We start from the raw sequence: 22,932 nt of genomic DNA, 5'->3' as shown, positions 1-22,932 counted from the left end.
GGAGCCTGAAAAAAAAAAAACCCCCTTTGGGGAGTTAAAAAGACAATTTTTTTTTTTTTTTTTTTTTTTTTTTGTGTAGTTTTACGATGAGAAAACTTCCAAATCCTAAATAGAGAGGAAAAGAAAATATAAAAGAAACACATCTCTAAAAAGACAAATAACCAAAGACAGAGAAATGAACAGTGTCGAGGTTAAGCTATTTGTCTCTCGCTACAAGAATGAAGTTTGACAGAACAGAACTCCCTCGCTGGAGAAAGGAGATAACAGTGGGTGCCATTTTAGCCCAACAGACGGGTGTGCAGGGTAAGAAGTGATGAAGTGTTGCGCGGGCCGGAAACTAAGTTGGGCTGTCGGCAAAAGGGAAGAGGAGGGGAAAGAGTACACAAAAACTGAAAACACATTTTAGAAAATAAGACTGAAAGTGAGAATATGCTTTATATATCTATTTATATATATATTTATATATATATAAATGTGCAACAGTGATAAAAGGCACAATAGCACAGTGTGTCATGCTTTGCTAGTTTCCTGTAAATTAGCATAAGAGGTCTTGTGAGTCGGGGGGTTCAGCCTTCAGTCTGCGTTCCACTCGGTTCAACAAGGTTTGCGTTAATACTAGATGTGGAATGAGATGGGAATTACCTTAAAGCAGCAAAATATAAATGTAATTTACCATGAGCAGCAAATGCATCACGCTGCGTATTGTCAAGTTTCTATAAAAAACTCATGTCGCTTTTAGGAATGATTAATGCCCAATCAGCTCCTGTGGCCAATTTACAGCGTTATACAGCCTTGCAAAAGTATTTACGCCCTTAAATTTTTCACATTTGTGCCTAGAACTGAAGAGCGTTTTATTGGTATTTTATACCGTCACAAAGAAATGCATTATTTTGAAGTTGGTAGAACGTTATGCACGGCCTGCAAAACAGTATTGCACAACCACAATAAGATAAGGCTAATGAGATAAGATGGACCAGACAGAAGCAGTCACGAGAACCAGAGTAACTCTGGAGGAGCTGGAGAGACCCACAGCTCTGGTGGGACAACCTGTCGACAGATTCACTCCGCAAATTTGGCCTTTAAGGAAATGTGGCAAGAAGAAAGCCACAAGAAGTCCCATTTGTCATGTAAGGTCACTGCACACACACAGAGAAATGTGCTCTGGTCAAATGTGGTGGAAAAGCAACACTGGATGCTTAGTACACACCACCTGCACAACATGCTTTGGGGATGCTTTTCATCCGCACACAGGGAAGCTGGGAAAAAAACATGGCAGAGACTGCAAAAGACTGGGGGACCGAAGGGGGGAATGTGCCTCTACTGGGAGAACTAACCTCCAACAAGTTATGTCAGAATGGTCCAGGCAAAGAACAGAATTAAATCCAATTGGAAAACTAAGTGATTATCACAGATAATTTCCATCCAATCTAACAGAAATTAAGCCATTCTTGAAGGCTGCATGTTAAAAAAAAAGATAACATTAAAACGTCATTAATAAAAGTTGCAATGACGTTATTGATCACAATTGACCTACATTTCCCCTGCTCTCCTTTGACCAGTAAACTCTTTATTAGGTGGCGGAAAATAAAGGAGACTGAAAGCCCATCCAAATGGCCAAATATGTCATTGGCAAGCAAAGTTTTAATGCAATGCCATTAAAATATACACTGCTGTCTTTCAGTTTCCGTATGTGCAAAGCTAGTAGAAACATACCCTACAGACCTGGAGGGGAAGGGAGGGTGGCTAAAAACAGACCTATGTCACATTTCTTAGACCGATTTTTCTTTGTAACAATGTTTTTTATTGGTGTGATATATAAAATACAATAAAATACCTCAACAATTCAAGAGGGCTAAATAATTTTGCAAAGCATTGTAAAAGCAACAGTCCTCTTGGGCTTTTGTGCTTCAGTATTTCCAAACCTTTAGCCAATGAATTCAAAATGCAGCTGGTAGCAATATCTCTCAGTGTTCTGGGGGAAATTTGACAGATCATTATGTTTTTGAGGAGATTTAGAAAACTTTGACCATCCACTATGTTCTGGTTTATAACAAATTTAGACCAAACCAATTTTGAAATAATTATGACATGGAACTTCGAAAGATAAAGTTGCAAAAGTAGCCAAGACAGAAACTGAAATGTGGTGTTGTGCAAAACCTTTTGACATTATTCAGTCAAAAACTCGAAGCCTTAATTAAAAACCTCCTTCACAGACGTGACATGTAATCTTTGAAGGTGGTGGTCATTCCAGCTTGGCTGCTTGGTTTCGATCGCATTGAAAGAAAGCTCGACTCAATATGTAACAAAAACATTTTACAATTCAAGGAAAAAGGGAAAAAAAAAAAGTAATCACTTCAGTGTGAAGAGCGAATTACTACAGAGATCAAAGAGGGAAGTGTAAACTGTAACTAGAAGGTGCCAGAGTCCGGATTTGATTACATTTCTGTGGAATCCATAACTGCAGCGAGGTGCTGAAAATGTAATCTATAATGCCATAAACATACGACTGGATCAAAGGATCAGTGGTACACACATCGATCTACAGGCCAAACCATGTTGACAACCTCAGAGCCAAACTGACGTAGCTGCTACTCAAATCTACACACTAATCCAGTTAATACTATCACATCTATCAAAACTTCTATAAAGTAAAAAAAGGTTAAAATATGAATAAAATATATATATATATTAAACCAATATTATGATTATAATGTGTGTATGTTTTTTTTTTTGGGTTTTATACAGTAGGGTCTATGTGAACTTTGTCGAGTGCAGCCCTTTTTTATGCTGTATAGTGGTAGCAGTTACCTATGACACGGTTTCCCAAGTTAGCGTAGCATTAGGCTTGATGCAGTCAGAAGACTCACTCCATCCTCATCTGGGAAGAGCTGAATATTCTCCAATAACATCTGCAGTTTTATTTAAATTGGTATTCTTCGGGGCGGGGGGGCGAGTTATAAGAGAACACATCAAATCCAAATAAATCCTTTTTTTTTTTTTTACATCTCTGTTGCTCGTCATTATTGGGAAAACATAAAGGAGGGTCTATGGGGATAATGCAAAAAGAAAGATTTGCTACTCCTGGAGCTTCCTCCAACCCAGTCACCTCCATCCTCTCCTGAAATTTCACCGCAACGAAAAGCTCGGAAGACACTTCAAACTAAGAGGCGGGTGGAGAAAAGTGAAGAAGAGCTGAGGGACTTAAGGGAAATTATTTTATTGGCTTCAATTATCTAAGTTTTTCCTGCACATAGTGGGCATTACTGAGGGACTTGGGGGGCATCGGGGTAGGAATCGGGGGAATCATGGGTCAAGGTTATGGCATTAAGATAGTAAGGGCAGGGTGGCGGCGTTGCAGTGGCCCCTGCAGAAGTTGACCTCAATGAACGATGAGCGCCCCAGCAGCGTAACTCACGGAGCTGTCCTGCCAGTTCCTGCACTGACTCGACTGGGCGTAGTTCAGGAAAGAAAAGTTCATTTCTAAACCAGACTTCCTAAGCTCGGCCACAGCCTGCAAAACAGAAACTGATTGTTAGTTTCTACGTGATGGTTTGCAAGCAGACAAATTATGCAAACATTGCTATGACCCTTCCTTGTTCATACTCCTTGAACTTTCTAAATTGTGTGGCACTAAAAGACAATCAGTGTTTTTTTTTTAATTGGGACTCAATGTGATAAAACGCAAAGTGGTGTTGTAGCACAGAAATCTGTTAAAAATCTTAAAATAATTGAAAAGTTTTTATTTCTCTCCGTTTTGGGGGGTCTCCCTGTGCATGCATGGATTTTCTCCAGGTACTCTGGCTTCCTCTCAGTGTAAAAATTAATTGATCACTTTAAATCACCTGAAGGTGTCAGTGTGTGTGTACAGATATGCACACACACTAGGTAAAAATGACATTTATTACCATCTTAACAACAATATAACAGTTTCTTAATGAGTGTAAAATAATACCAACAGTTTGCTCATTTCATGCAGCAAGAGTGTTAGTAACATTTGGATATTTAACCAGCAATGAAAATTATCCACTAAAAGTCAGTACTAATAGATTAAGTGTTCAGCTGTTCTTACATTTAGCAGCACTCCAATAGGGTGACGTCCACAGATGGTGTTACGGTACTTCTTCAAGTAGTTGGTGAAAGAAATGGGATCCAGTTGCTCTATAATGCTCATCCCCTACAAAAGAAGAATAAACTACATTTTAAAAAATGTAGGTCAAACCATGTTGACAGTGTAAAAAAAAAAAGAAAGACAAAAAAATATTTTTGGACTTCATGTTTTCTGTCATTGGGGTGTTCGACCAAAGCCAGGGAGAATCTGCCCTATTTTTAGATTAAAACATTTTGGATATGCCTTCTAATATGTTGATTTTTATAAATACAAGGAGGAATTCCTCTTTGTCTTACATTCAAACCTTTATCTCAGTTTGAATAAGTTGCAACACTTTCACAAAAAAAAAGCTTATGTTGGTAATTCACAATATGACTAATTTATTTAATATGTATGTTCAAACATAAAGAAAGCCTCTTGAAGAAATATACTAGAGCATATCTTTAGATCAACCATTATTTTAGTCTCCTCCATAAAAAACATAAGCAGCAGCAAGAAAAATCTATATAATCTAATGGTATCAACATTACTTCCATATCCAGTAAATGAGATATACTTAGTACAATTTGCTAGAGCTCTTCAATCTACTAATACATTCACATTTGACCCTGTCTTACTAAGTAGTTACCATTTTATCAAGATGCTCAATAGATCTGTAGATCTCTCCTTGAGACTCGTCGTAGTACGTGTAGCGAAACCGCTGGCCTTCAACAGAGAAATTAACAACAAAAATAAATTGTTTCTTTTGTCATGCACGACACAAACTCGGTGAAAATGTCAGCATTCTTTCAGTTTCTGATACCTACCCCAGTGGCAGAAGTCAGAAGAGATTATGAAAAGGTTAGAAGGATCTGCCAGGTATTTGCTGAGCAGCCTCCCATACTCCTGCTCCTTAGACTCACTTAGAGCACCCACAAGCACAGGAACAATGCTGAACTCATCTTTGTGGCTGCAAAATCAGATTAAGAGAACAACTCGAGTTGCATTTTAGACACACTCTATACAACAGCTTCATGCGTACAGAAATTAAAGGTTTTCCTACATAAAGAGCCAGAGTACTCTGTTCAATCTCTTGCATAATCCCTCTTTAAGCCTGTCACCACCCGAAGTAACAGAAGGTTTTATCAATTATTCATGTGAATCAGTGTAATTTGGATTACCCCAAACATAAGGGCACCGAGAAGCAAAAAAAAAAAAAGATTCCGTATTTTGCTCTGCAAAGAGTTGAAAGAAACGGAACATAACTGGTATCATCCATTAGATGACTTTTTCTCCACTTATCTGCCAAGTTGCAGCACATTAGGAGTAACAATATAGAGAAGTCAATGACTTGATGCAATCTGCATGGTTTCCTTAGACAGTTTTTAAACTAATTTGAATAATAAATTGAGCTTACTGCGCTGTTTGATTACTAGGATCAATTTGAATGTATGTATGATTGAATTGGAATGATTTGTGTAAAGTGTCTCGAGACAACACTTGCTGCGAATTGGCGCTATATAAATAAACTGACTGGAAAAGCACAGTTGGACACAATACAAAAACATTTTCAAGTTTTGTTTTCCTTAACTGGAGAAAAAGTGCAACACAAGTCAGACAAGACTGTAGCAAAGAGCAAAGTGCACAGCAGCCACTGTGCCACGCTAATGGAAAAAGGGTCTGAATGGCTCAACAATTTGTAGCTGCAAGGGGAATCAGAGGTGTTTGTTATATTGCCACAGCATTTTGTTCCTCTGCAGATTTTTCAGGTACACAACAAAAGGAGCCGTTTGCCTCTGGATGCTTCATGCCACCTGTGCTTAAATTCATACCTACTTTGAAGATTGATCATTTAAAGTAATTTTTTCTACTATATTCAGAGCAGATGTGTCTTTCTCAGAAAAACTGAACAGTTGAACAAAGGCGTGTTGCGTGGTTTGTATGAGCATGCTTGATGTGGGTTTTTGATGTTTGAGCAGCTAATAGGTGAAGTTTGGGCCTGGCCTCCAGGAGGAAAGAGGAAAGTGTGAGAATCTGATGGAGACATTCTGTGACGTTACACTGCGGTTCTTTAATCTCCATCTGGATGTGTGCACGTGCCTCCACAAGAAACGCACGCAGATAACGTTTCTACACTTCAAAGTCAGCAAAGTGCCTTATGCACTCATTGTGCAAAGTCATTAGATATCAGCAAAACTGCACCTGAAAACACATTGGGTTCGACTTGGTTTGTTATTTCTTTGCAATGCAGTAAGTGTCACAATCAGATCAGCGATTAGCTTGTTGTTATTATTAGACATGCAAGATGTTTGCTAAAAGACACATTACTTCACTGGATGGATAGCACAGATCCTAACCCAGATCTGTGCTTTACGCTATATGTATACAAGGGGAAAATGTGGCTATGTGTCTCCAATAAACAAAGTTTGCCAGCAGAACGTCATCCATATCTCGTTTCCACTGAGCAGTACAGTTGGGTGTGGCTCTGTACATCATTTTATGATCCTGCACATTCAGGAGAGCGTTTAAGCCTCCAGTTGGACTCTCACTGGGCATGCGGGGTTCAACCCATGCCCATGACAAACGTAAGTTTCCTCTTTGTCGCAAGTAGTGACATTTTCTGTCCCTCAATCAATGAAGTGTGTTGTGCAGCGCCGCCTTGTCTGTACTGTAGTCCTATGGACTTCAACTGAAACACGGTAGGATTGTTTCAGTTCTGATCGGTTCTATGAGTCGCTTTTACAATAGAAACCGACAAAATAGCGTACCGAATCGACCTGCATATCGATACATTTCCACTGCAATGTATCAACGTGCTGAGTCTCTACTCAGAAATTATAAAAGAAGAGACTTGGTATAGAAAAAAGGTTTGTTTAATTTAGAGGAGCTTGAAGATGGGGTTTTGTGGACAAACACTGCTAAGCATTGTAATGTTATTTAGTCATCAGTTCAAGCTTTCTGTTAAGTAAAAGTGCAAAACATTATAAATCATTCTGTGTACAGCACACTGTGGTGAAAGACAAAATCAAACCTTCAGTCAAATTTATGTCTTTGGGGTTCACTACTGTGTGTGCGCGCGCGATTTTGATTTCTTTGGAAATAAAACTGCATGGGCAGATCAGTGAATAAGTAAAATCAAGCATTTTTCACCTGAGGCCAAAAATTAAATCCATCTTGTTGGAAAGATGTCTTCCATGTAACCTGTGCCTTGCTACAGCTTTGAAGGATTACTTCAATTCTTTGCATCTTGGATTAAAAATTGTGAAACTTTGCATCCTTCCCATGTGCATTACCTCTCCATGGCTTTAGCAGTGTAAGGCAAGTGCATTTCAATACTGTGCTCATCTTCATCTGTCTGCAGACTCATCCTCTCAAACAACCCAGTCTTCCAGAGGTCTGCGTAAACTGCAAAACACAGAGTTTAATTATCAGTGCTCGATAAAGCTCTGATTTGGCTTCAGATCAAATTGATGAGTACAGCATGAGTAAGCATTAAGGTGTAAATAAAGATGACAAAAAGAAATTGTAATTAAAAAAAATTATATATATATATATATATATATATATATATAAAATCATAGAATCAACCTTTAAAAATTGCTGAAGGATGTTTAACCTATCTGAGCTGTCAAATACAACTTCAAACTTTTCCTTTTCTGTGTAGTGATTCATAATAATTACAAAGAATTAGGTCAACTTTGTTTTTATCTTAAAATATTAATTCTAGTATTACAGCTAACAGTTCAGATAAATCACTATGCTTCCAAGGAATTTTAGTAAATATAAGCAAACACCCGGTAAAAGAATTTATACTCCTGGGCATTTTTTTTCTCATTTTGCCAAGGTATAACCACAAAATTAAATATATTTTATTGAAATTTCATGTCAACAATCAACAATACAAAGTGAATAATTGTGAAGTGGAAGAAAAGAGAAATATGTTTTTCAACTTTATTAACAAATTAAGTCGTGAAAGGAGAAGACATTTATATATATGTATATATGTAAACCCTTAATGTATGTTCTTCAATCCAAACTCTCTGAATAAATCAGCAGCTGGAAAAAATTCACACTTAAGTTCTAAAGACAGACATATAGAGCAGAAGCAGAAATCACAGTCAGGAGTGAAAGCTGCAAGTACCCTTCTGGTCGATTCTCAGGTCATAGAGGGGCGTTCTATAGACGTCTGCAGGCGACAGGGCACAGCGGGAGAGGGGCACATGGTGTGAAGGTCCCAGAATGAACACCCTACGACTGCGAACCAAGAGGAATTTATCTCACTCGCGCCATTAACACACAACCAGACACCAGCTCTATTATCTGTTATCTACACAGCATCTGTTTGTTCTATTTAAGTACTGAAGTACCCTAACCCCTAACTCTAAACGTAAGAGAATTTATTTAGCACATGTTTTTCTTAAATGAGAAATAAAGCCAGAAAGATGAAGGGCCTTACGTAACAGAGGGATCCACCTGCTTGTAAGCATGTGCTGCACAAGCACCACAGTAGGTATACCCGGCATGGCTGCAAGCAGAAAACGTGTTGGTAAAGTGTGAATACTATTTCACATGCTCTAGGGATGGTTGTCAGTGTGCTCTTACGGCGCAATGATGGCTCTAGCAGGTCTGATTGTGGACTGTGCTTGGGACAGCCAGCCCTCTAGTTGTGCATTCAGCTGGGATCCTGAAAAGTAAAACAAATAAATAAAAATAAATACGGTGCTGTGTGCAGACGAGCAAAGACATACGAAAACCACAGGAAAGCAGCTATAATAAACTGTAATTAGTTCGATCTAATTACATTTTTTAATTGTTATTTTTAATTGCATTTTGAGTTCTGTGGTTTTATAATTGGCAGTCATCTCTGTGTTGTTGCCCTTCCTGGCCACGTCTCTCTTGAAAAAGAGACTTTGAATCTCGGTAAGATTCATCTAGTTAAATATAGGTTATAAAAATTAAAAAAAAACATACTGGAACTTCAATGATTTGATAGGAAAAAAAATCCATGAGTAAAATTTTAAAAGGAAATGCATTCTTGGATTTGTAATATTAAAAGCTCAGCCAACATGCAAATTGAATGCGTTTGCACTCTGCTCAACACTAGTACAGGTGAGTAGTAGTAACCAGTTACATTACTTGAGTAACTTTTTTGGGAAAAGAAAAATTTACTGATAGAAGTGGTTTTACTACACCATTCATTTTACTTTTACTTATTATTATTATGAAGTACCAGTGCTCTTACTTGAATAAATATCTGGATAATTTTACCCACTGTGAAAAATATCACTAGATGACATTTAAAAAAATGCTACAGACACACACCTACAGTTTATGTTAAATTGAGACTTGTTATTTATACATAAGCTTGTTCTAATCTTATTTTCTATCTGCTGGACCATTGGAGGTCCAATCAACATACAGTAAACACCATGCACTGTCACTGGACCTACGTTAGCCTGATCTAACATACATTACCTAAAGTAAGTATTAGCTTCATAAGTTTTAGATAGACTTCTTCAGTCTGAATTTAGTTTGTAATCATGCTGCTCATTTGCATGATTTATTTTAATCTTTAAAATAACTTCCAAATGATATTACATCATTTGTTATGATCAGTCACTCTGTACTCAAGTAGCATTTTTACCAAATACTTTTGTACTTATACATGAGTAATAATATGTTGAAGTAGTGCTAGTCTTGAGGAAAAACTTTGTCTACTGCACCCACTCTTCTTTTGAGTGGAAAAACTGAGCGGTTTGTAGGGATTTTTCTATAAGAAATAGCTCACGGTTTGTAAAATGGGGGAAGGGGTGCAACATGAAACTTCTGGTTTCTGCCAAGCCCTGCCCAGTCCTTTGTTTGACGCCAGGGAGAATTTCAACACATTACCTAAGCGGGTCGGAGAACAACAAGAGACCACAATGACAACAGTTTCTCATACTGCTGAACGTTTAAAGAGCGCTGGGACTTTTCTAAGAGTGCATCAGTTAGCATGTAGGCCAGGAAGTTCTGCTATGTTAGCCATGTTAGCTTTGGTTGACTTCAAAAACCCCACCAGTGTAATTTTGCTCCCCGCAGAAGCTCTCCTGTTTACAGACACAACCACAAGATACAGTGCTGGATGAGCTTAAACTCACCGTGCACCTCATAAGGTGACACAGAAAAGGAGCATCCTATCAGATAAATGTTAGCCTATCGACTTTATCTTAGCTTTATTTATCGGCAATTAACGTCAGCGGAGGAAAAACTAAGAAATAAACCATTATTATATTTTGCAGGTTATACATCACAAAAATAATAATAAAAAACACAATAAAAAAGGAAAAACATGAGTTAAGATTCAGCATGCTAACTCAGACCGTGCTAAGCTGACAGTTACCCGAAGCTGAGTACCAACTCCCGGCGTGACTTGCTTCTCTGCACACCACTCGATTTGACATCTTGGTTCCCAAGCCGCCTATCTTGGTTCGCTAGATTCTCGTCAAACCGGGGAAAATGAAACAGAATTGTAAACTCCGGCGTTTGCTCACTGACAGATAATGTAGCGCGTACTGCTAGCTGACTTCAATAGACAAAGAGCAATCGGCAGTTGGACTGTACAGACAGCTGGGCTAGCTAGCTTATGGCCTCTGTGTGGTTACCGGTTAGTAAGTTCAGTCAGCCCGTTCTGACAGCCCGGAAATGTAACCGTGGAATCTAAAAAGGCACAAATTACAAAATACCGTGCCAGTTTGAAACAATAACGACAACAATACGAAAGGCTGGAGCTGTCACAGTCGCTAACAGAGGATTACTGATTTGTCTGGAAAAGCCAGGTAAGGGGCGTGGCTAAAACTGTTATCAAAGTGACGTCGGGTATTTTGATTGGTTAGATAAATAAGTAAAGAGGGTGGAGCCTTTACTTGGACTAGAGGCTTCGCACCATTTGTTGGCCGGCGAGGAGAGTGACTGCCATCGGGGTGGAGTTTCTTCACCACTTCTCCAAAATAGAACCAGGGCGCTGCATCCTGCGCCTTCAAAACCATATTTTAAAGTCCTCCAACAATTTGTCATAAATATTTTCTTTTTGCATTAAGCGGGTAGGAGAACAACTGAACCGGCTGATGTGGGAAGGAGGAACTTTAGTATGGACGTTTCAGATAAAATTATATTTAATTTGTACGGTACTTCTGTTCTTGTCACAAAAACGAAATACATCTTCCGCTACGGTAGGTGGCAGTAGCGATCTACGAGTTGACATCGCGGTCTGTTTTCACCATAACACATGGGAGAAGAATAATTGAAGCGACAAAAACGGAAGCTAGCGGTGCAATCGAGCGATGGTGTATAAATATTTAGTTACATTTAACACACAGAGTTTATGATATAAAACAGACTACTTCCTTAACAGGCCTCGACATTTGGATTTTAAATGCCGCGCTGTTTGTTTTCACAACGAGCTAATTGAGCCAGAAGGAGGAGAAAGTAGCGCTGGAGTAATGTCTGCCAAAACAAACGCTCCTAAGCACAAAGACAGCGGAGAACTTATTAAAAACTACCACAAGCAGGCGTTTGAGCATATATCGAAGGCACTGAGGATCGATGAAGATGACAACGGTAGGTTGGTTTGTTTGTTTACCATATCAGCTGGTTGACAGCTCTGTAATTAACCTCTCTCACCTCGGTGTGTAAACAGGAGAGAAGGAGGAAGCCGTGCAGTGGTACAAGAAAGGAATAGCTGAGCTAGAGAGAGGCATTGCTGTGGAGATCACAGGGACAGGTAAGTAGACTATTTGAGCTCCCCGAGAACTCCAGTCAACACACATAAACGTCACTGTACACTTTCGGTTTCATCAGCAGGAGAGCAATATGATCGATCGAAGAGACTGCGAGATAAAATGAAGGCCAATCTCACCATGGCAAAAGACCGACTTGCTTTGTTAGGTGGGTGGGATTTCACTAATCAAGCATCAAACAGTGCAAAAGTACAAGTCACTTCCACAAGCCTCAGTGTATTTTATCAAGGTTTTATGAGATGGGTCAACACAAAGTAGTGGAGCAATTTTGAACTTAAAGGAAACGTTTTTCAAAAAACAAATTTAAAAGAAGAGCTCTAAAAAAACGTGGCATTCATTTGTTATATTTGCACTTTTGCTTTGTTGTAATTCCAGGTATGCATCCTAAGCCTCCACCCTGCTCTCATGTTTTTTTTTCAACCTCTCTCCAGGATTGGCCCATATTTAGCTAAATTCATCATCCCCACATCCTGATGCTGCCACCACTATGTGTCACAGGGGCAATACTATGTTCAGGGTGATGTACAGTGTCCGTTTTCTGCTCCACATGTGTGTTTCCCATCCAGATGCAATTTGCATCTATCAACATAAGGTGACTCTTGAAGTTAGTTAGTTAGTTCCACTGAATTTTATTTAGAGGTATAACAGATAAGACAATTGAATAAAAATGCATGCCATGCTTTTTTTTGTTTTTGTTTTTATAAGTAAATCATTTATGAACATCACTTCACAATTACCTACTAGTTTGTGTTGGTCTATCACAGAATCTCATAAAATCCTTAAAGTTGTGTTGTGACTAAATGTGGAAGAAGCTTAAGGGGGATGAACTGAGTACAAGGTGCTGTGTGTATTTACTCTGCTCTGTTGTTCCTTCACAGAGGCCACATTAGCATCTAAGAGTAAAAGTCCTCGTGGCTCAAACTCAAATCTGGCTAATTCACATCCAAAGTCCAAAAGCCAGCCTTCAGTGTCCTCCACCGTCAGGCCTTCAACTTCTGTCAGACCCCCAACAAGACCCATTGAACCAAAGGTGATGTTTTTGTCTGGTATTTGAATTCATATTGAGATAATTGTGAGAAACAAAACATACACATTTATTCACCTGAAGAGTCTGTCAGAAGGTAACAAGTTAAGCAGTTTGGAAAGTGCCCTTTAGGATGTTACACCTTTCATTTTTTTATATATGCATAATTATTGAAAAAAGAAGAAGAAACAGACTGTGAGATGCTGTAATGTTTTTGTTGCCTTTACGCATCTTAAAAATGAAAATGTTACAAAAAATCCTTTAATGCCAAAATGAAAACCGATTTCTACAAAATAGACAATAAAACAAAAATATGCAACTTAAAATAAGCGATTGCATAAATAATCACCAGTGACTGACCTAATTCAACGGAGGTCCAGCCAGCTGGCGCTACTAGTCTCACAATGAGAGGAATGGAGATCACCTGAGTCCACTAAGTGCATCTCAAGCTCCGGAAAATACATTGTTTCCACTTTAGTCAAAGATATGACAGCTAAAGGATCTGAAGAAAATATATTATAGTTTTCTGGGAGGCTAAATATGACTAAATAAGGGAATTTGTCCACATTTATAACAGTTACATTAGACAAGCTGTTCCAGTAAAAATGCTAAAAGTCAAATCAGAAAAAAATGAGATGGAGGGTATGAAATTAAGTTTCTCATTGGAGTCAACTATGTTGTAATAGATTTAAGCTTTAAAGAAATGAACCATGCAGAAGGTTTTGATCAGACAATACTAATACACAGTTACAGTTGATTAACCAATGACTCATCTTTGGTGTCACATTTGACAGATTTTAGGCATTTGAAAAGAAGTTAACTAATATAAGTGCGATATTATGGTATTTTACTAAAAGCTGCGTGTTTTTCTGCCACACAATAAACACTTTCTAAAAACCTGCCAAATATTGTGAAAAGCAGCCATTTTTTTTTTTTTTTAAAAAAAAACAAAACAAAAAGCAAAGTAGAAATTAGAGGTGTTCAGAAATTTTCCACATCAGAGTTAATTGAGCAATAATGTTAGATTTTCTTCCATTTTCCCAAGAGGGGGCAGGGAACTGCAGCCCACCTAGTTGGGCTGCAGTTCAAAATTAGCCCAACTAGGTGGAAACCTGCCCAAACTGGCAACACTGGAGGTGAAGACTTAAAGGGAAAACTTTATGCAGAGTTTGTAGATGAACTGTTGTGTTCAGGCTCCATGAGCTGCTCTCTGAAAGCGCATCTAAATCTGCTTTTATGATATTGAATAAATACTCAATGTTTATTGTAAATTTTTCTCCGTCAAGGTGACCCCTCGCATGGGAAGAGCGCAAAATGGAAGACCTCCTGCTGTGAGACAGCCTCCGAAGAGGGATATGAAAAACTTCAAGAATGTGGACTCTAAACTGGCCAACTTGATCCTGAATGAGATCGTCGACAGGTACTTTAAGGCATCTCCTTCGTATGAATTTGTTAAATAAAACTGGTGCCACATTTAAAGCTGTCCTGCCTGTTCTCTGCAGGGGGGCTTCTGTCTCCTTTGAAGACGTCGCTGGACAAGATCTGGCTAAACAAGCACTCCAAGAAATCGTCATCCTTCCTTCTTTAAGACCAGAGGTTATTATTTCAAGATGTTTGATCTCGACTTACTGTTTTTATGCTTTTTTTTAGTTTAACTTATGACCCGGTCTCATATTTACTGTTTAGCTGTTTACTGGACTGAGGGCACCTGCCCGTGGTTTGCTTTTATTCGGCCCACCTGGAAATGGGAAAACCATGCTGGTACGGTCAGAGAACATTAAAAACATGAAAATGTATTGTTTTTGTAAACATTCGCGGACATATTATGATTTAGCCTTTTCTTATCAGTGAATTATAGCTTTTGTTTCCACTTTCTAGGCCAAAGCAGTTGCTGCAGAGTCTAATGCCACCTTCTTCAACATAAGTGCTGCCAGTCTGACGTCTAAATATGTAAGAAACATGCTTTCCTTTCTACAGTAAGTAATCGATGCTACAACTCTTTCAAACCTTCCCCTTTGTCTTTGTTGCAGGTGGGTGAAGGTGAGAAGCTCGTCAGAGCGCTGTTTGCAGTTGCAAGGGAATTGCAGCCTTCCGTCATCTTTATTGGTTGGTATTACTCTGCTCCAGGCTTTTACTTTCCTATAAGAGGCCAGAAAGAAACAATATCTCTCTGTTTTCTGCTTTCCTGTCAGACGAAGTGGACAGCTTGCTGTGTGAGAGGAGGGAGGGGGAACACGACGCCTCCCGTCGTTTAAAAACGGAGTTCCTCGTCGAGTTTGACGGGGTGAGGGTGTGAGCACGCTCAGACATTTGATCTGGGATTCTGCGCTCTCTCTCTCTCTCTCACTCACTCACTCACACTCACACTCACACATACACACATACATGAGAACTTGGGTGTCATTTTCACAAAAGCACCTCTGGATTTCAGGTGCAGTCAGGCGGGGAAGAGAGGGTTCTGGTGATGGGAGCAACTAACAGGCCTCAGGAGCTCGATGAAGCCGTCTTAAGGTGCGAATCAGTCTGTTCATGTTGCACAGTGATATTTTAAGGATGCACAGATTCAATTATTTTAGATTGCTGATCTTGTAAAGCTCTGATTCTGATTTCTCTTCAAGAACTATAAGTAACAGTCATGTTTTTCTACCTTCTACCAGAATTAAGAGTTGAAATCTCTTACTGAAAAAATGTTTATGGCAAAATAAAATTTAGTGCCATCTCTCTACATCTGCATCAGTGGAAAATCTATAAATATCTCCAGGTTCTGTCACAAAGGTATCTGTAAAATAAGATCCTAACAAAAAAAAAGAATTACAGCATATTGTAATTGTTTCTTTACAAGACAGAAAATAGCTCGCTAACTTTTGAAAAAAAAAAAAAAAAAAAAACTCACCTGTAAATCTAATCAGCTGTTGTTCAATAGTCAACACACACACACACGCAACACGCTGCTCTCGCACTGCGTTAGAGAGCAGTGTGTGTTACACAGCTCTGCAGTTAAATGGATTTCATTATTATTTAAAACAAAGACAAAATGATTAGCTGTAATTCGTTAACATGATTAGCATTAGTAGCAGCAGACTTTGTGTCACATGAGTTAGACTTTACGGTCAACATTACCCAACTCGGTAAGAAACTCTCATCCCCTCTTGTGGCAGAATGGGTGAACAGCAGTTGTCTTTTCCTTTACAGAGAAATCCAAAATATTTTCTGCTTCCTCTGACTGCATTTATTTTCCACTTGACAACAAACTCTGTCATTGTAATTACCAGTGTGCTTGCAAACGATGCGTTCACTGACCCGCCGGATGATTTCCCGACACATCTCTAGTTCTGTTTTATGTTTTCCTGCAGGCGCTTTGCAAAAAGAGTTTATGTGGCGCTCCCCGACGAGAAGGTACTACGCATCCATAAGTACGCTCTCTACTTTTGCAGATGATGTGATTTATCTCACGTTTTGACTCTTGCTTCCTTTAGACACGATGCACGCTGCTTAAAAATCTTCTGGGAAAACACGGGAATCCACTAAGCACCAGTGAGCTCTCCCAGCTCGCAAAGTGAGTGCTGCACAGCCATAAAGGAGCAATATTTTAGTTTGCTTTTGCATTAATTCTTAATAATGTTCTCTGACAGAGCAACTGCAGGATACTCAGGAAGCGATCTGACGTCATTAGCCAAAGATGCGGCACTGGGCCCAATTAGAGGTATGACTCAACTATCCTCCTGGTCACATGGTCACAATTATTGGGACCCCTGGTAAAGAAAAGCCTTAAAATAAGACTCAGATAGTCATGGAAACCTCTTTGTGTTGATTTATTATCAAGAAGATCCAGGAAGTTTATTAATTTATTTTTTTTTCCTCAGAGTTGGGGCCTGAACACGTCCGCAGCATGTCTGCTAGTGAGGTGAGACGATGCAGATAAAATACCCAGAATGCCACTCACATCTCCTGTTTATTGTGTGCTGTTGCATCCCTATATGTGTGTGGTTCACATCTTTTTGTGCTCACAGATGCGCAACATCAAGATGAAAGACTTTGAGGAATCCCTGAAACGCGTCAAGCCCACTGTTAGTTCGGCAACTCTAAATATGTACACCAAGTGGAACAAAGATTTTGGGGATACATCTGCTTTTTGATCCTGGGTGGTCTTCTTTGTTTACCTATATGGAAACCATGGGGTGATTGGTTGAAGCATTATGCAAAGATTTCCTGTTTTATGGAAAGGCTCTCCAACTACTCTTCTTAAAAATTTATTTGCTATCTGTGATAAAAATCATAATTTATTGTGCAGAATTTCCTGCCTTTCCCCTGGAATAAAAACATCCTGTTAGCTAGTAGCTGTAGTACACTTACAGACATGGTGATGGTATCCAAAGAGCTGTTGAAGTTGAAAAGCAACAACAATTGGGAGAATTGCCAAAGTGCTTGGTTTTGCTGCTGTGTTCAGAGAGCACAGGCAGCTTATAGATGCACTTACTTACCTTTTGTTTTTAAGTAGGATCAAATGAACGGTTTCTTCTGTTAGTTATGGCGTGTTGTTGAATAACTCCAGTAGATGTAAAAACTCATCTGTGAATAAAGACATTCATTAAAGTGTCATTGTCTCTTCACTAAATGTTAGATTTTTCATTTTACTCTAAGGTTTCAGTCTTTCCAGTCAGGGGAAGACACAAAATCAATCCATCCATCCATCCATCCATCCATCCATCTGTTTTCATATTAATCATGCCATCCATCTATTCTTTTTATGCATCCATTTGTTTACAACATCCAACAATCAATCCATTCTGTCCATCCTTTGTTATACAGTGATCACACCACTTCAATTTTTCTAGTCTTTTTTTTACAGTCTTACTCCAAATTGTATTAATTTATCATCTTTCTTCAAAAATTTTACATAATGTAGAACAAAGTCTTTGAGTGCGTTTGCAAATTTATTAAAAACAAAACCATGGAATTATATTTACGCAAGTATTCGCAGCCCTTCTTTTTGTTGTTGGTTTTCTATTTTTAATGCATTTGCAAAACTCTATAAAATGTTGTTTATGCATTTTCACAATGGGGTGTGTAAGATTTTGAGGAATGCGATTAGTACAACTTGGAATACGGTTGAAACAACAAAAAAAATGGAAAAAGTGAAGCACTGGGAATACTTTCTGGATGTACTGTATAACTCATCCATCTACCGATCTATTCATCCATCACTTTTCAGTCCATCCATTTCTTTGAACCATCTATCTGTCCATTTTTCCTTACATCCAACCATCTATCTTTTTTTTTCCAGGTTTGACATTTTTAGTCTGACCATCATAGAAAACTCTCATAAATTATTTTTTACCTCTTGAATACATATTTTTTAAAAGCCTAAAATGAACAGAGAACTTTGAAAATTTAAGTCTGGGACTATGACTTTTCAAATCACAGTTCACACATAAAATGTAGCTGAAAAAATAAATGATAAATAGTACAAATCATTTAAATGCATTAATTTTTTAAAAGCTATATCAAATTAAATGGGACACAGTTTTCTATTGAAGGGGTCACTGAATCTTTTGAAATCTGTTACAAAATGGTAAAACTTAGATTGTTTAAAATGCCTGGAAGCTGATAATTGAATGTGCATTGTTGCTTTTTAAATTCATTTTTTATTTGTCTTAACAAATCTTGTAGAGAACATTAAATATTCTTGATAAGTAGCAAGTGAGATCGCATCATTGCCACATTTTAGCTAAACAGAAAAGCTTAGCAAATTTTATTGGAGTGAAGTAGTTGAAGCTCCTCCTTTCTGCATTTAAGCTTCACAAATTCACATAATTGGTTCATTTGCAGCTTACTACTAATCTTTTAAGGAAAGTTGGTTCGACAACATGGGGGTGGGTCGCTCTAATTGGTCAGGTTTTGTCCAGCTATGACGTTTCTTAAGGTAGAAAGTTGTTACTGAATCAAATTTGCATGCCTGTGTTGGTCTATGTGTGACATTTTGATGTTAATTCTTTGATGTTGATCCTTTTGTAACACTAGGGACTGAACTTGGCCTGCAAATTGGCCGCTTGGCTAAGGAGTATACAGGGAAATGTACAGTGGCTTATATTCTGTCCCTTATCAAATAAATATGAAGGACTGAGACCGGTTCACAGTTTGTATCATGGAGTAAAATAATGTGTCACATTTTCTTTATATATGTCGCACACATACAAAATACAATATTTCAATTAAATTGCTTTTTACTGGTAAGATTACAAAAATATTTTCACATCTTAAGCATTTTCTTTCTTGTCGGTAGATGGTGCTGCAGCACTTCTTCCTTCCAACTTCTTTCTAAACCTAAGTTGTAACTATTAGATGTGACTAACAGAAAACATTCTCAGACGTATTCAAGTGATTGAAATATGTATGTACTGTTTGACAGAAAAAGACGAAATCTTCAGCTCTAGGTTCCGTTTTCTTCATCCATATACTTTTACTGTGGGTGATTCGGTGACTTTACATAATCCAGCTGTAAAACTGTCCATCACCTATTGTGGTTTGATAACAGCTTCAGAAATGAGTTACTACGTGGTGAGAATGTGTTATTTTATGCCAATAAAGTTCCTTCAACAACATTCAAATGCCTAGAACCTTCCCATATTTAGTCACATAATCAGAAACTTCATTGTTCTTTTGGGATTTGATGTGATCGACACTAGGAAGTGTGTTATTGTGAATCAGAAGGAAGAGGATACATGATCTACAGATTTATTACTGAAAGTTGTGGAGTAAATGTATAAACCCCTGTTTTACTCTGGTATCCTTCAATAAAATCCAATGCAGTTGCCTTCTGACATCACCTAATTCCTGCTCAGGAACCACTGGTGTGTAATTTTTTTCTCAGTATGAATACATGAAAGCCTCACGTTTGTTAGAGACCAAACAGCAGACGGGTCAGAGATGAACCTGTGCAGAATTCATGTTTTAAAACAAAATCATGAAAAGCTCTCTTCAAACAAACAAAAAGAGTATGGGACAGCGCCTTTTATTCTTAACCGCCTTGTTTCATATCGGTGCAATTCGGTATTCAGGGCAGCATTTCCCATCAGCTGGGCTTTCATTGGGCAGGCCGTGTTAAACCCAAAAGCCTAATGTTACTTCATTCTAGTGCAACGGCAAACATGATGACGTACTAGTGTTTTGTGATGTTTTTCTGTCCTGAAATTAGTGGACTGTGTCGTGTGATGCCAGTCGCTCCACCCTAACCACGCCACACCGCTACAACTGAAGAAAGCCCCAGAATGGTGAAGTATGGGTTGATTGCAGGTCCACTTTTACAATGGAACAGACAAAATAGCATCCCGAATCGCACTAAGCCATGCCGTACCGCTGGGTGGAAACGGGCAAACTTAGCTTTAAGTCTTCGTCTCGTGTGAATTCCAGTGACTGCATCACCAGCTTCTGGTTGTTTTCTTGCTGTGAAACATTTTTCCTCAAATTCGTGGAGATTGTTGACCTTTTAAATCAGATCAACCTGTAAAACGCTCTCTGTCAGCAGTGTAACCACACCTACTCTCCTTCCCTCAGGGGACAGATATTGGATAGTGTTATTTTTTAACATGTCATGACTGAAGAGTTTCTTTCATAGCGGCAGACAGGAATGAAGACTCTTGGGTTATGGTTTAATCATCACCTTTTCTTCCCTGTTTACTTGGCTCTGAAAACTTCCTGCATGGCACACAAACTTCAACATACTTGCTGGCTGAGTTAGAAAAAGCATGTTGGTGAAAATATAGATGTATTGTGAAAATGTGCATCACAGGATGTCTATAAATGTGTACAAATCATGTGAACAGGTCAAAAATTTGATTCATGTGCAGAAAGTGACGGATTAGAAGAAAACATTGTTACCAGAAATTGAATAACCATCAATTCACACATGGAAAAGTTTAATCCAGAGGCTAACAATCACTTAAAAGAGAGAGGATCCCTGACCAGCTGGGCAACAGACCAAACTGATTGTCCTTACAGTGATTCACTTCAACATTTCAGCAACCAGCTGCAGAACAACTGCCAAGATCTGGCTTTTGCTGCTTTTCTTTTTGTTTTTTACCTCATATTAAAAAATGTGCTTGTCTCATAGAACAGCTAAATGATAAACCAGTGGAAAGTGCTTTTGTCCTGTAACTCTTTGAATTCTTAAAACAGATAGTTTTAATTTAAACTGAAAGGTTACACTCCATAAAATTCAACGCACCTATAAATCTGGGTAGAGAGTTTGGAAGAGTGCAATAAATTTGCTCCTCCCTTTGAGGACTTCAGTGGCATATGGCTCACAAATGAAGCTTCTGAATCACATTGAAGCATTTATTCATAAGCTGCTCCTCTGCATTACGCCAGAAAGAACTGGGAGAATACACACAGGTGAAGAATGCGTTCAAATTGATGCCAGGAAACTTTTCATACAAGCAAGGTGGTTCATTTTACACATGTGAAAATAGCAGTCTTCCTGGTGATTTCCCTAGGGCTTAGTGGATGTATACCACACCACATGGATGGGTAACAAGCAGATGTTTACGTGCATCACAGAACCGGAGGTGATCATTCTCTGCAGATTTATGTACCATAATTGCATTTCTCATGTTTTAACACCCCGTTAATGTTTAGAAATGCAACTTCAGTTGTTTTTATGAGCTCTGCGGCAGGGAGGTTTGAATCTCTATGTAACACAAGCTGAGTTATGATGTTTTGACTGTAATTATGCAGTGATTTATACAATGTGCTTCATATTCCATAACATAATGCTCATAAACTGATAACTGGTCACCGTGCTAAACAACAGATGGACATATTAAGAAGTTCAGGTCTTTGTTCCTTTTCTAAACATTATTATTTTTAACATTAAGCCAAATTAAAATATAAAGCACTTTAACAACAAGGAATAACCTGATCTCTGATAATTAAAAGGAATCAAAATATTAAAAAATAAAACAGAATAGGATGCAAAAAATATTAATAAAAGCAAGGCAAAGATTGCACAACATTTACACAGAAAAATGTCTTGTCATTGTTGATGAAGATGTGCAAAAAGGGTTTAAATAACTTCATTTTTTTTATTGCATTAGCATAATCGCACACTGCAAAATTTAGAAAAGCTCAACCCTTCATTTGAGTACATTTATTAGATGGAGCTAAAATTACCTTTTGTTAGCATTTATCTGAGTTTCTTGGGACTTCTAATTACTACTCCTTACCTTTCTGTTTTCCAGGGGTACCAAGTTGACATGACTCAGTGATTTAACCAGGGTGAATGACAGGGTTATAAAATTAGCAAAAAGCCCCAAAACTCCCAATTTGAGAGCTACATCAAAGAGTGGAATCTTTTAGTCACCAAGTCTGAATGATACTGTTAAATGTTAGCTTCTGGGAGCATTGTAGGGAAAATGGCTTCTTCTTTAAAATTTTGCTAAGCTTCAAGAGGAAATATGTAGCTTACACTGTCTGGATTAAACACTCCAGGGTGGTTTGGCATGAAATAAGTAGGCATAAAAATAATCGTATACACATTGGCATGTACGGTAGAGGATCTGTGATACTGTGGGCCTGTTTGTTTCTCTTTGACAATCAGGAGATCTGTATAGTTACAGATTTAAAAGTAACTGTTGTAGAGATCTGTCTATTGTACACCAGCAAAGAGTTTTATAATTTACTTTGTCCTCAGCATGTCCAGGAACAGCTACTCAGTGCTATGATGAAGGGAGGTGCAACAAGACCGTTTATAAGGAGTTAAAAACAGATAAAAAAATGAAATGAACTCAAAAAATATTTGCCAGTGCAATAATGATAAATTTGAACAGTCTCTCCTCTTTTGTGCAGTATTTACAACAAAGAGGGCATTGCTAATTGTTTTTGAAATTATATTTTAATAGACTCTTCGTGTTTTTTTTTGTTTTTTTTTTGTTTTTTTGCTAATTGTCTCTAACCTTCCAGTCTGAAATCTTAGTAAATCCTTAAACCTTAAGTGCAAATTTGAGGCAACAGGCTGTCTGTATTCTCTTAAAGTATCCATGTCAACAGGC

General features: G+C 38.2%; 2 protein-coding genes across 3 annotated transcripts; one reads left to right on the top strand and one right to left on the bottom strand.

Moving 5' to 3' along the window:
• Positions 1 to 2,733: 2,733 nt before the first annotated feature.
• On the bottom strand, positions 2,734 to 10,929 carry memo1 (mediator of cell motility 1). The gene is made up of 9 exons (XM_015028952.1): positions 10,467 to 10,929; positions 8,690 to 8,771; positions 8,544 to 8,612; positions 8,229 to 8,341; positions 7,381 to 7,492; positions 4,915 to 5,057; positions 4,737 to 4,813; positions 4,070 to 4,174; positions 2,734 to 3,511 (listed from the first exon to the last, which is right to left on the bottom strand). Exons 1-9 carry the CDS (start codon positions 10,525 to 10,527, stop codon positions 3,380 to 3,382), a joined length of 894 nt encoding a protein of 297 aa, XP_014884438.1. The 5' UTR covers positions 10,528 to 10,929; the 3' UTR covers positions 2,734 to 3,379.
• Positions 10,930 to 11,223: 294 nt separating this feature from the next.
• On the top strand, positions 11,224 to 17,483 carry spast (spastin). 2 transcript variants are annotated; one of them, XM_015028951.1, is made up of 16 exons: positions 11,224 to 11,683; positions 11,763 to 11,846; positions 11,927 to 12,010; positions 12,741 to 12,892; positions 14,173 to 14,306; positions 14,389 to 14,482; positions 14,573 to 14,647; positions 14,765 to 14,836; positions 14,917 to 14,992; positions 15,079 to 15,170; positions 15,318 to 15,397; positions 16,240 to 16,282; positions 16,363 to 16,442; positions 16,519 to 16,589; positions 16,750 to 16,790; positions 16,897 to 17,483. In XM_015028951.1, exons 1-16 carry the CDS (start codon positions 11,566 to 11,568, stop codon positions 17,020 to 17,022), a joined length of 1,422 nt encoding a protein of 473 aa, XP_014884437.1. In that variant the 5' UTR covers positions 11,224 to 11,565; the 3' UTR covers positions 17,023 to 17,483. The 2 variants fall into 2 exon arrangements, with proteins under 2 accessions (XP_014884437.1, XP_014884436.1); XM_015028950.1 differs by having other exon boundaries at positions 11,230 to 11,683; positions 11,924 to 12,010.
• Positions 17,484 to 22,932: the final 5,449 nt, after the last annotated feature.

The sequence above is a fragment of the Poecilia latipinna genome, unplaced genomic scaffold, assembly GCF_001443285.1.
Source record: "Poecilia latipinna isolate Pla-1442-1.1 unplaced genomic scaffold, P_latipinna-1.0 Scaffold140, whole genome shotgun sequence".
NCBI classification, from domain to species: domain Eukaryota; kingdom Metazoa; phylum Chordata; class Actinopteri; order Cyprinodontiformes; family Poeciliidae; genus Poecilia; species Poecilia latipinna.
The sequence above is the reverse complement of the archived record's forward strand: the minus strand, read 5'-3'. Positions and strand labels throughout refer to the sequence as shown.